Source organism: Equus asinus, chromosome 7 (genome assembly GCF_041296235.1).
Source record: "Equus asinus isolate D_3611 breed Donkey chromosome 7, EquAss-T2T_v2, whole genome shotgun sequence".
NCBI classification, from domain to species: domain Eukaryota; kingdom Metazoa; phylum Chordata; class Mammalia; order Perissodactyla; family Equidae; genus Equus; species Equus asinus.
The window spans coordinates 50,218,120-50,231,492 of NC_091796.1; the positions used below are offsets into that span (position 1 = coordinate 50,218,120).

General features: G+C 40.4%; 1 protein-coding gene across 21 annotated transcripts in view; it reads left to right on the plus strand.

The window, feature by feature from the left end:
- Nucleotides 1-13,373, plus strand: part of DLGAP1 (DLG associated protein 1) — an 843,533-nt gene that overhangs the window by 717,900 nt on the left and 112,260 nt on the right. For 10 of the 21 annotated variants that reach the window (XM_070513311.1, XM_070513314.1, XM_070513312.1 and 7 more), the window contains one exon: nucleotides 2,720-2,749. The exons of the other annotated variants lie outside the window; for them this stretch is intronic. In XM_070513311.1, coding sequence (XP_070369412.1) covers nucleotides 2,720-2,749 — 30 coding nt within the window. The remainder of the gene's footprint in view (nucleotides 1-2,719; nucleotides 2,750-13,373) is intronic. 21 annotated transcript variants of the gene reach the window in all.

The following is a 13,373-nucleotide window of genomic DNA, read 5'->3' on the forward strand; positions in this document are numbered from 1 at the left end:
GAATTCCAGGCAATGTCAATGTCAGCCAGTCACTGGATAATGTTCATTGTGTGTCCTGGAAGTGAGCAGTGCTACATGTAGCTTTTCAGCATCAACATCAATCATTTCTTATATATTCAAATTTTTTTAAATATTCATATTTAAAATAAAAGATGTCTTTTCCTCTCATTCTATAATTTTTGTATAATGTTAATGTTAGCTATCTAACTAGATTCAGCTAATTCTAGATTTCCAGTATAACATTGTTGCTTTGTAATATAAAGGCCTATCCTACTATAGGGGAAAGCTTGATTTGAGGTTTACCAAATAAGAGAAGTCCATATGAAACCAATGAATCACTAATGTTTTTATTAAAATAATGTTTATAACTAAAGTTCTAACGTCAGACTTTTGTTTTTTGACTTGCCTTTTTCCCCTTACTCAGTAAATGCATTGCTGGGCTCTGTCTCATCACCACCCACATCTCCTGTAAGAATTCATTGAGATTTTCTTGCTTTACTTGCATAGTGCCTGTTCCTACACACTGATGAGAGCTCATTGATGTCCTTTCGTTTGAATGACAGTGTGCTGGTTATAGACAAAAATAAATATGGTTGAAAAAATTCAATACTCTGACCTGGTTTCCTGTATAAAGAGTCTACAGTTTAAAAAAAGACAGGATCATTGCTTAATAAGTCAATGACTCATACCTCTTGGCATAGTTCCCTGACCAAAAGAATGCCAAGTCCATTTAGGTTGTGTTTTTAGTTAATGGTCAATGACGGTTATTTCCAAGGTGATCTATGTATGGTATATTTTTTGCATATGAGAGATTTAAGAGGTTTTTAAATTACTGGCAAAATAATAAATGCTAAGCTTGCTCACATTTGGCTTATTGAGTTAAATTATAACCCCTTTTGTGAATATCTCAGAAAGTATTCTGAAGATCAAGATTTTCTTCTCTGGGCCTGAGTCGAAAGAAGCCTCAGTAATGATAATGATGCTACTATACCTGGTTCATACCAGCTTACGAGAGTCAGTTGTTACATTTTGGGGAATTTTGTGAGCCCATAACACAGCCATTATCACAAATTAAATTATATAAACTTACGATTAAATAAATTATATTTAAAACAAAAGTAATAAAAGTACCTAAAACTCTGTACTTCCTAATCATTTGACTACATTTTACTATCCATACTCTTGAAGTTGTTGACATCTACTGTACCTATATGGTGGAAATACTGCATAATGGTGTTGCTACTTCCCATCTCTTCCCAACCCCACGTACAGTGACATCAGATGGGTAGCTTGAAATAGACCATAGTGGACATATTTTACATAGTGTCAGAGCTGAAAGAGGTTTTAATTTAATGAAAATACTTTGTATGAAGGTGAAAAATAATTTAACAGTAGATCACATAAAAGATGCAGTGATGATAAATTTATTGGGAAAAGAGCAGATTGAGATGCCACTCAATGCATGATTTTGTGAAATCATGGTTGGATTGCTGGCTATAGATACGAGAGTGTGACCAAAATCAATGAAAGCACTCTGTGAGACTCAATTGGCTGTATGGAACGTGCAATAAAGAGTACTGTCTATTTTCTTATTATTTGTAGATAATGCACTACACATCATTTATATCAGTAACATTTATAATAAATCCACATACATATGTATGCGTGCTTTTTCCTCTGGAGAGGCCCTTGTTAGACACTGACCAGACACTACTGGTTCTGCAGGAAAGATGAAATTCAATAGGTACCTTAACAGCAGCTTTTTCAGAAAGTTATAATGGAGAGCAAGTTTGTATCTTTGTGAACATAATCTGTTAAAATCAGTGTATATTCATGCTGATACCAGTTTGGTTTACCAATATTGAAAAGGGTTTTGCTTCCATTTTTAATTTGAAACTCTTCCAGTTTGAAAGAGAATCAGAATTTCAACCAAATGAAGCTGTAGACATTTTTGCTCCCCCTGGAGTCTCATGGCTATCACATAAAGTTTGGGGAATATTATATATTTATAACTGTGACTTACAAAAAAATACTTTGTAAGTTAAATTATTGGACCAGGTTTAATTGATTTTAGTTTAATATTTTCACCTTTAAATTCACCAAAAAGGTGTGTAAATATCCAGTCAAGAGCAGTATCTACTTGCTTCATGAGCAATTTGACAAGCTCAGATAGTCCTTTAACCATCTGACCTGCAGGGAGCAGGAATACTGAGCATGTCAGACCAGAAAATGGCCTCTGGCCCAACCACCCCAGAGATGGAAGCTGCCAGATCACACCATGGTTTTTAACTACCTGTTATATATTTCAACAGAAATCCTGCCCCAACATGTATCAAATGATTTCTATATGCAATATTAAATAGGAATTACTAGACACTGGTGTCCTGTTGTGTGGAGTTTTAGCAGTCTATCATTCCTCATGGTTTATATACAGAAATAGTCATTCAGACAGGACTTGGTGTTTGTTTCATTCAAAAATACATTAGATCCCTTATTTGGTGAAAAACTCCCCCAAATGGTATTAGTGGGGAAATGAAGACACCCATGAGGTCTAATCAAGTACTGAAAATTACTTAGTTTTTCAAGTTGATATTTGTTTAGTTAAATTCTCAAAATGCCAGCAAAAAAATCCAGATATGAAGCAGGTGCGTGTTATGAGAAGACTGGAAAAGGTCATTTGGGTCCATTATATAACTACCACTTTTTGTTTTTATTCAAGGTGTCATAAAACTGAGTTCTGCAGTTGAAGGTACGTTTTTACAACCACAAAATCAGTAACGTTGTGCTTCAAGGTTGCATAGCGTGGCTTTGTAGCTGGACCGCTTCTGTGGCAGCGGTGTTTGACGCCATGTTCGCCATTCCATCTGTGTTGCTCCTCGTTCTGGTCGTTTTATGCCGCGCGTCTCTCAGCTGCATTGATGAGAGGGAACAAGCCTATTTCTAGTTCCTGATGTGATTTCCCAGGCCCAGTGCTTTTTAAAGATTCCCTTGCTCTCCAACAGCTTTATTTGAGGCTTGACATTGAGTCTTGTCAGGAGCCCTGCCCCCCATTCTTTCAGTGAGTCCTTCTCTGGCGTGTTTTGGTCCCTTATCCCAATGTAGCAGTCATGTTTGCCCAGGAAGTATGTAGGCATGGAGTCGTTAAAGCTTCCTCATGAGAAAATTGAGTGATTAAGGCATTTGCCAGTCTCAAATGCAGGTTCTTCCTGAGCAGTGTGATGTACCACCCAGGAGGTCTTTCAAGGACCAGCTTTCTTTAGTGTTATCCACACCATCCTCCCCGTGAGTGGCAGTTCCCTTTGGATGTGCATTCAAGGAGCTGAAAAGAAAATGAAGAGAGATTTAAAGAAAGAGGAGGATTGGTGGGAGAAAGAAGACATCACAGTGTTTTGCTGAGTGACACCCTGAGGATGTTAGAAATACCTCATTGTTTGAAGTGATTAATTGGTTATTGGTATAAAATTGATCTCCTTGACCTCATAGGAGCATACAATCCGAAAGTAGAGAATGTGTCATTTTTCTCTTTTCGTGAGCTTCTGTGTTTGTTTTCGTGTGTGTGGGCATGTGTTCTCATTTATTGGGAGTTTGTCAGTCATGCTTCGGAGGTTTCTTCATCTCCGCTTAATCAGGGAGGCTCCTTGGAAGAGGTGGTGGGCTTTAAGGTGAGTCTTCGCATTTAAAGGGAGATGTGGCTTGATGAACGGGCAATGCATGGAGGTGGGAGTGGAAAAATGCTGGGGGGTTGGGAGGGGTGAGACCATCTGCTTGACTCAAGCAAGGAGATTGGGTGGGCTGGAGTCTGAAGACTGGGGAGATGAGAGAGGAGCTCAGTAATGTCCCCACAGGACTGGCAAATCCAAAGTGGATGACTCTGGGCCTTATGTAGATTTAGTACCATCTCATTATACAAAACAAAGTTGAAAAGGCAATATTTCTGACATTCATGGCAGAAAGGATGCTACTCCTCTAAAGTTAGGAAAGGACCAGGAGAAGGCGCAGGCAGTGGTGTTTCCAGGTGGAGAGAGGAGTAAAATGAGGTTGCCTCGAGGAGTGAGCGAGGGCACAGTGCATGTTCCAGGCCTGTATGAGGCCCAGTGGGAATTCAGTTTCCCTCTGCACAATACCATGGAATTTTATTGAGAGACTATCCAAACCTCTCCCTGCCTGACAAAACAGAGGAGACGCAGCGACAAAACCGCGCAGGACCGTGAGAAAGACCTTGCCTGCCGAAACTCCCAGCGGCGAGTGAGCACTGAGCTTCAGTTAATTCTCTGCAGGATTCTGGATAACAGTTGGTCCACCCTGGGCTGTTTCGATGTTTTATCAAGGAATGGCTTTGAAGTCAGAGCTTTCCATTGCCTGCTTGCCTTAAGCATAGTTCCACTTGCAACAAAAAGATGGAAAAACAAAATAAATTTTTTAAAAAGCCAGAAAGCCAAGAGAACGTTAGATAATTTTAAAACTATCGTTCTGCTGGGACTCTTGTTCTGTTGATCATTTTGCTAGTAACTGCTGTTACTACTGGGTGCACGGCCTGTCTGAACCTCCCAAACAGGTTTATGTTCTTCGGAGAAAGATGAGAGTGAGGAAAAATAAGGACAAGAAACAGAATGACTACCTGGGGCTTTTTCGGCAGCCTCCTCATCACTTGGCCTCCTCTGAGTCCCTGGGGCTCACAGGAAGTTCTCTGGAGTGGCCGTGGGTACCAGAGGTCAGGCCTACTTCGACTGCTGCTTGAGCATCTTTTTGGCAGCCTCTTGGCAGAGGGCTGTAGAAGCTTGAAGGCTTGGGAGCATGCTCTGTTGTAACCGTGTTAGAACATGTGTGTGCAGGGGGCCGTCTGGGGTGCAGCTGTCGGGCACGATGTGTGCGTGTGCTCAATGCATGCAGTTCTTGCTGCATCTGGAATGTGAGATTTTTGAGAAGCATGCTCAGTGGAATGTGTGTCAGACACTATCTCTTGATTTGAAATCAAACCTCAGATGGTAGTCCTGATAAACCCGTAGCCAATTCCCGTACTTGCTGTTTTCCATCTGTGGAACGAACTTAAAGCAGCTTCATACAGCTTATCATGGCAAGGAATATGCAAATCAGTGGCAGGGATCCACTGCCAGAGATGAAACCTATTCCCTTTTCTTTAATAACCACTCTGTTCTGGATTATCCTAGAACTCTGAAGATAGCGTTAATATTTTAGGTAGGTTATCTTTTTTTTTTTCCTCTTCTCTTTAAGGAAAAATAATTGTCAACGTCATAAGAGAAAATCAACAAAGATTCCATTTGCTACTTTCTACCAAGTATTTTTGTCTTGCCGTTTAGTTCCTTCTTTTTTTCTGGAGCACGGGTGCCCCCTTCAGCATTGTGCAGCTTCATGTGAGCTTTTAAAATCAGCAGAAAGATAAAAGCTATTTTATCACATTAATGGTAAGGTTAAAAGTGAAATGTCCTTTCATGTTTTAAAGCCTTAAAATTACACATAAGCAGAAACACACACCAACGCTTTAATTATTTTGCGATGAAGAAAAATATATGAACAGGAAAAAACGTAAGTTTGAAAGATGTAATTGCAAAGTTTTATTGAGAACACTGTTGAATTCCAGACTTTAATTTTAAATTCATAATCCCAAACTCTGAGAAAATTGAGGGAAGAGAAAAATCCAGACAGCAAACGGGGGCAAGAGGAGAAAACCATCCATGGCAAGAATTCCGTGATAAAATCTTCTGAGTATTCCTCTTAAAAGGGATTTTCTCTCCTGAAATTGAAGCAGGGAGAAGCAGGGGAAGAAGACATCTATCTCCACAAGTAGGACCAGCACATCAGCCTAATCAAGGTGAAATGAGAGGAAGGCCACAGAAGAGCTGAGTCATGCCTGAGTTAGAATTACTCTGATGCTCTGTAGGCAGCTCTTTCTTTCCCGGGAGGGAGGCTCCAGCCCCAGCCAGAAGCTCTTTATCCAGCAGACACGGTGTGTTCAGACATGCGGGAGTGGGGAGGCAGAAGCTGGAGGGACAAGATGAGGCAGCGCAGGCTGATGACAGGCCTTTGCAGCTGATAACCAGGGTGTGTTCTCTGAGGAGATTTGTCTGAAAGGCGATTTGTTGATGCCTTAGAGGTAGGTGAGAATCCAAAATACCAAAATGACCTCAGATTCTTTTGAAAGCCTGTATGAGGGAATGAAGCTTGGCTTCTTTGAAAAAGTTCCATGTCTTTAAAAACAAGAACAGATGAGCCTCTATCAAGCAATCTAATAGACGAGATGATGGTCCACGCCCCCAGCCACTTGCGGTGGCCCCTTGCGAGGGGATGCCGCCAAGTTTCAGTTAGCACTCAGGTGAAACTTGTGAGCATTAACAGTAAAACCTGGAGCATCTCCAGGAACAGCTTCCATCCCATAAACAAAAGCTCCCCCGTGCATGTAGAGCTTTCGTTTTCCTTTTTGCCTCTTGTCACTTCATTTTATTTAGATATTTTTTAAGTGTCTTATTTCTCCATGGTAATGGCTCATGTTTTGTTTTAGGGGCAAAAATTATGCTCAGAGACTCAGACTGTCTCCACCAATAGTTTAACACAAGTGCACCGTGGGATTTCTAATAGTTTCACAAGCCAATAGCGCACAGGATAATGTCTCTTAATAAGCCAATAAAGAAGTAACACAACATACTCCAAACCAAGGATAGATTACTGACACTGTTGTTCTAAGCAAGGGGAGACATAAAGAATAAAGTCCAAATTAAATTGAGGGGTACCTTTTTATAGGAGCAGGCACTCAGGAGAGATGGCTTGACCACCCGAGAGCTGATGTCCAGCTGCCAGCGCAAAGTCAAAGTGAGAAGTCCCCTGTTGCTAGAGCACATTGCCAGGGAAGGATGGCCCCGGTGCCGGTGGGCAGGATAAGCTTCCAGGGGCCCCTGCGCAGCTTTTGTCATTACCAGGAAGGGAGTCACCCTTACCACAGTAGGAGTTAATGTCCCAAGGTCTTCAGACAGTTTATTTAGATCAGCAAAGAGTGTCTTGCCCCAAACAAAAGTCTCTGATATTCCTCACAAACTCTGGGTATTTATGGTCTAAATGTCCCCTTGCCATAGTGTTTTCTTCCCATGTTCTTATCAATAAGCCCCAGGCAGTGTTCGTCATCAGCTCAGCTACTGAGGTCTTATCAACAACAGATGAGCTGACGATATCCTGACTTACTTCATTCTTACATCAAAATAACAACTGCTTTTCTTTCTTTCTTTCCTTGTCATAAACAAGTGGATTAAAACAAGGTATCCCACATGCAAGGTGGAGGAAGGTTGGCACAGAGGTTACCTCAGAGCTAATCTTCCTCAAGCAAAAAACGAGGAAAATTGGCAATGGATGTTAGCTCAGGGCGATTCTTCCTCACCAAAAATTAAAAAAAAAAAAAAACTTCGCTAACTTCATCTAAGTCATAAACAAGTCGATTTGAAATCATATCAAAGCAATACACAACAGCTCGTGAGCCACAGTCCCTGTCAGAGCAGGGACTTAGGACTATGGCCACATCCAAGGTGGTGTTTTCTATGGCCTCATACGGCCTCAGACCCAGCAAATGGAACAACTCCTCAAGAATAGGAAAAAATAAAATAAGTAAAAACTTGACTGGATCTTTGTTCCCATTTTCAAAATTCACAATACCCACGGCTTAATGTCTGTATCCTAAATCTGTAAAAAATCTTTTCAGTTATGAAGCTCTGATCTGACCTTACAGGCTTGTTGAACACTGAGATACTCATTTACTTTGCTAAGAAATTCTATTTTTCATGATATGACGTGCAATGTTTCCAAAAATATCCCTGTCGGGGCTGCTGTAACAAATCACCAGAGGTTGGGCGGTTTAGACAACAAACATTTATTTCTCACAGTTCTGGAGGCTGGAAGGCCAAGGTCAGGTCACTGGCGGATCAGTGTCTGGTGAGAGCTCTCTTCTGCTACCTTCCTGCTGTGTCCTCACATGGTGGAAGGGGCAAGGGAGCTCTCTGGGGTCCCTTTTATAAGCGCTTTAATCCCGTTCCTGAGGGCTCTGCCTTCATGACCTAGTCACCTCCCCAAACGCCCCACCTCCTAATAGCTTGGTGCTTAAGATTTCAACATAGGAATTTTGGGAGGACACAAATATTCAGTCCATAGCAACCCCAGATGAATTTAACATGTAAAAAATATTCCAAATTTATTAGGGGCTGGCCCCGTGGCCCAGTGGTTAAAGTTCCATGTGCTCTGCTTCGGTGGCCCGGGTTTGCAGGTTTGGATCCCAGGCACGGACCTGCTCTACTCATCAGCCATGCTGTGGAGGCATCCCACATACAAAGTAGAGAAGGGTTGGAACAGATGTTAGCTCAGGACAAATCTTCCTCACACACACACAAAAAAATTTCTAAATTTATTGATGTCTTTCCCTCCCTAAATTAACTTTTCTTGTCATTCTGTCTTTCTGTTTTTTGAGCAAAGCCATATGCTCAGTGTATCAGGTTAGACTGTGGTAAATCCATTAACAAATAGATAGCTGATGGACCTATTCCTAATAATAAATTTAGAATGAAGTTTCAGCGTTTTTACTACTGGAATCAAAACAAAATGTCTTTGCAGACCTTCAGGTAAGATAGCTACGGTGCCTCCAGGGGAGGACTCCCTCCCCATTCCACCAGTGTGAAAGGCAGCAGTGTGTCAGGAATCCAAAAATGAAATGTTGGAGAAACTGAAATCAAGACTTGAGAGAGTAGTTTCTGCAAAGAAACCCAGACCTCCTGCTTACAAGGCTAACCTGGAAGCTGGATCACCCTATTGAGCAAATAAATGTTCTTTTCTTAAATGTATTTTGCAGAGACTTCTTATACTTTTGGTGAAATTTACTGTTAAATAGCAGTGTCTCTGGGAAGGATGAACATTAAGCTAAGACTACCAAATAGCTTCCCAAAACTCCTGAAATGGCAAAGATGGAGCCATGTGACCCAGAAATTGGAAGAGGATGAGTCAAGGTTTGCATGATTTATAGTCTTTCTTGGGATTACCGTCACCGCAGATAGAATTAACCTTGAGTTACCACTGGCAGCATTTCAGAGCTCTCTCATGTTCATCTTTTTTTTTTTTCAAGTTTTTCTTTTTCCCCTTCTTCCCTTCCCCTTCCCTCCTCCTCTATTCCAGCTGCACTTCTATTTCTGCAGTGTAATAGAAAGCGAAGGGGGGTCCTTCAGGCAATAGAAAGCCAACCACTAATTTGATGGGTTTGGCAGGTAACCACGATTTGCCTCCTGGTCCACTAAAATAGAGATCTCTATTTCTCGGGGCAGCTGTAAAGACCAAACAAGACGATATATGTAAATAACTTAACAAAGTGTATGGAATACAGTATGTGCTCAATAAGCTGTTGTCCTCTTCTTTACCTTTCTCTTTCTCTGCCAACTTCCCAAGCTTCCCTTCAGCCCTCCCTCTTTCCAGTGTCCAAAGATCTAGCAAACAAATGATCCCTTCCCCTAGCATTATATCGTAGCACACCACTGAAAGTCAGTTTCATTTTGGGCAAAGCTGTAGACAAACAACCAGAATAAACCCTTGCTTCTTAGCTTTGAGAGAAGTTAGAGAGAAGCAGCTCCTCCTATAGGAAGAGAGTTCCCTGATCACCTTGCTGGGAGCCGTGACATCTCTGCGGACAGGGGAGCAGCTGCCCAAGAGAACAGTGCCGGGGGCCAATCACAACCCCAGTTGAGGTGTTCCCATCAGGTGGGGTCATCCTCTTACTTGCTCTTCCACTCCTGAGGGGTGGGGAGGAGAGGAAAGGTTTTCAGGCTGGTCCAACAAATAAACAAAGTGTTGGATAAAGACTCATTTCATCAATATTAATAATGTTTTCTTAGGAAGTAGTTTATAAGTTCACAGTGTTCCCGAGCATGGCATTTGTCAACACTGATCAAGAACATGGAAATTTTCAAATAAGGAGAACTAAAGTGTACAACCACAGCTTTCCCAAGAGCAGGCTTCTATAAGTCTTTGAACTTCTGGAGCCAAGAACTAATAAAGTCTGTGCTGAATAGGCAGCGTTGAGCACCCAGCAACAAATTAGCATAACCCAGAAGGCAGTTTGCATCCAAAGCACCAGGACCTACCCTTCACCACCTTCCCTGGGGCAGGAAATAGAAATTTATAAATCAAAGGCAAGCTGGAAAGGAAACTCTGCCAGTTTGAGTCACTGATTTGTTTTCTTTCTTTTCGTTTTTTAAGAGTGTAAGTTTCACTGTCTATGTGTTTGTTTTTATTATTTTTAGCAATCTACTGGAAGTTTTCAATGTAAACAAAGTTCTGACTTTAAAAGAATAACCAACTCTATCAAGCTGTATAAGAAGGCAGCTTTTACGGACAGTGGTCTCATTGGAAGTCTTTGAAGCCAATTCAATACTGATATCAAAGCCACTTCTTGTATTTCAATCCCAAATTTAGAAAATGGCCTTTACATTTTCAATCTAAAGTTATATTCTGACCTTACTGTTAATTTTGGAACACACTATAATTTAGACAACTGCTGAAATCACTTAATGCCGTGTTTTGGAGTATGAACCTGGAAATCACACTCTCTTAAATTATCCATCACACCCATGAAAATTAACTGTAAAATCAACTTGATGTTGATCCTGTGTGCATCTAGTATTCAACTGAGATGTTTATATATCTAAATATTGGCACAGCTGTATATACAATAGTTTTGTTGAAGCCGTTAATGCTTTAAGTTGGAAGAACATACATTATGAGTTTTGTTTGGTTTCACTGAGGAAAAAGCCAAAGCAGTTTTATAATAATATATCAATGAAATGCAAAATCAGATACCAATCCAAAAACTTTATGGATCGAAATGTTTTGGAGATGTGCATGGATTTTCAGGTATCTCCTAGTTTCAGCCAACATGGATGCTTAGGTGAAAACAGAAAGCTACTGGGTACAGCTCTTTTTGAGTATAGCATTTCTTGAACATTTGCCCATTAGGAGATATAGAGGCAAGTTTAATTTCCTTTTAAGCCTTCTGTATCCCATTGTTGATTTTATACATGGCCTCCTCAAATATAAACTAACACTGAGTTTGGAACACATTCTATTGGAAGAAAGTATAGAATAGTAAAAAGCCATTCCTAGGTTCAGACGTCGTAGCTTCCTGGCTGTTATGATCTGAAGCAAGTTACTCTCTCTGAACCATACTTTCCTCATCACTAAAATGGAGTTAAATCTACTTAGCACTCAGATGATTAAGTGGCTTAAATAAAATAATGTTGAAGTGCCCAGTAAAGTGGTTGGCACGTAGGCATTCAATATATTATAGGTATTTATTTATTTTTTCTTTTTGTTTTCATTTTTATTACATTGGCTCAAAACTGGATTATCAAAACTCCTAGAAGTTGAGTTGCTCAAAGGGTAAATGCATATATAGTTTTACTAGCTACTGCCATAGGCCCCTCCTTAGGGCCTGTACCCTCTGCAATATATAAAATGCTATCTCTTGGGTGTACTTTTTAACTCCTAGACAAACTATACCATTGATAAGATATGAAAGCTAGTAATAATACAAAGAGGTAACATTTGTCGAGCACTTTATAACGTTCATAATTAGAGCAAGCAGGGAGAACACATACATTATCCCATTAAAACCTCACAGTAACTCAGGAGCTACTCTTATCATCATCTGACTTAGAAAAGAAGAGACCGAAGCTTGGAGAAGTTACTAACTCAAGGTCATAGAATTCCAAACCCAGGACTGAGTAATAATTGGACCCTTGAAGTCATCCACCACACTACCGTCCTTTTCAGTACACCTATGTCTCCAGATACGGCTAAAAGCAGTTTTATTTCAGTTTGTTGTAAACTGTCTAAGGACCATGGCACATCGCGAAATCTCCAAGTTTACGTGTAGTACCAACTGCTTCCAGGCACGATCTCAAAGACTGAGTGAGGGAGGGGCTGGTGAGTTTTTGTGGATAATTACAGTGGAGCACAAGTGAACACAATCCAGAATGTGTGTCTACAGTGAGGGGCGCTGGTCTATGTCATCCTATTTTAAAGGGAATCTAAGCGTCAGCGGGGGCTGTTCCCGAAAGATACTGAAAAGAAGCAGCGCCCTGCCACGGAGGCGAGGTTTTGAGTTTCACCTCCTAGTGACTGGCTTGCCCTGGGCCATGTCGTTTCCTCTGCTCCAGTGTCCTCTTCCTGCAGTGGGGGTCATCGGGTGCGTTAGGAACTTCATAGGCCTGGGGCTCAGCTTCCTTTAGAAAATCCACCCTATAGAATTTCAAACAGATTACAGTGATCCACATCCCCATTAAATGCGTTTGTCTTCTGTAAACATCTTAAAAGAATTTTTATCATTTTTGTTTACGATTAAAATTATGTATGTAAAACTCATTTACTTTATGATTAGCTACGATTCCTTGGCAGTTGTACATATTTAGGAATTTCTCACAAAATGAAAAAAACTCTAATACACAAAGTATTTTCAAATGTAATGGCATTTTGTTAACAGTAAATTTAACAATTAGTGATGCTAACGTTAGTTTATAACAGCATTTAATTAAATTCTTATTAGTTTCGATTTTGCAGTTTTTTCATTCATTGTTTAGTGCCAGTAACTCTTTTTTCAAGACTCAAATATTTTACATCCTCTTGAAAGGCTGGTAAGCTGAGGCCCAGCGCCTGCAGCCCATGGGACACCATCATAGTAACACCCATTCTGCCTGCTCTCTGCCTTAGGGATTGCTGTGTGGTTAAGGAGGGCAGAAGGTGAAAGCACTTCCAGACTTTACAGCAAAGTATAAATATTTGTTATCATGAATTCATTGCTATGTATAGAAAAATCAATCTGCTATTAATACCATAAAGGACAGTATATATACATACATATGTGTGTGTGCGCACCATATATGTATATACACATATGCACTATCTTATGCTTATGGAACAAAAACCTAGAATCGTTGGTAATATACATTAATTAATAATGCTTATTAATATTTATGATATATATATTTGTTATAGGAAATTAATAAAAATATATATGTATATATACACAGATTAGTATTATAGATAAATACATATATTCTCTTCCTTTGATGGGACACCTGTGTAGTCTTGTTTGCTGTGCTTTGTGAAGGATATGTTTCAGTATAGCATAGTTGTTAAGATTCAGTTCTAGAATCTGAGACTGCCTGGGTTTCTTTTTTTTTTTTCCTTTTTCTCCCCACCCTGTTCATAGCTGTATATTTTCAGTTGTGGGTCCTTCTGGTTGTGGCATGTGGGATGCTGCCTCAGCATGGCCTGATGAGCAGTGCCATGTCTGCACTCAAGATCTGAACTGGTGAAACCCTGGGCCACTGGAGCGGAGC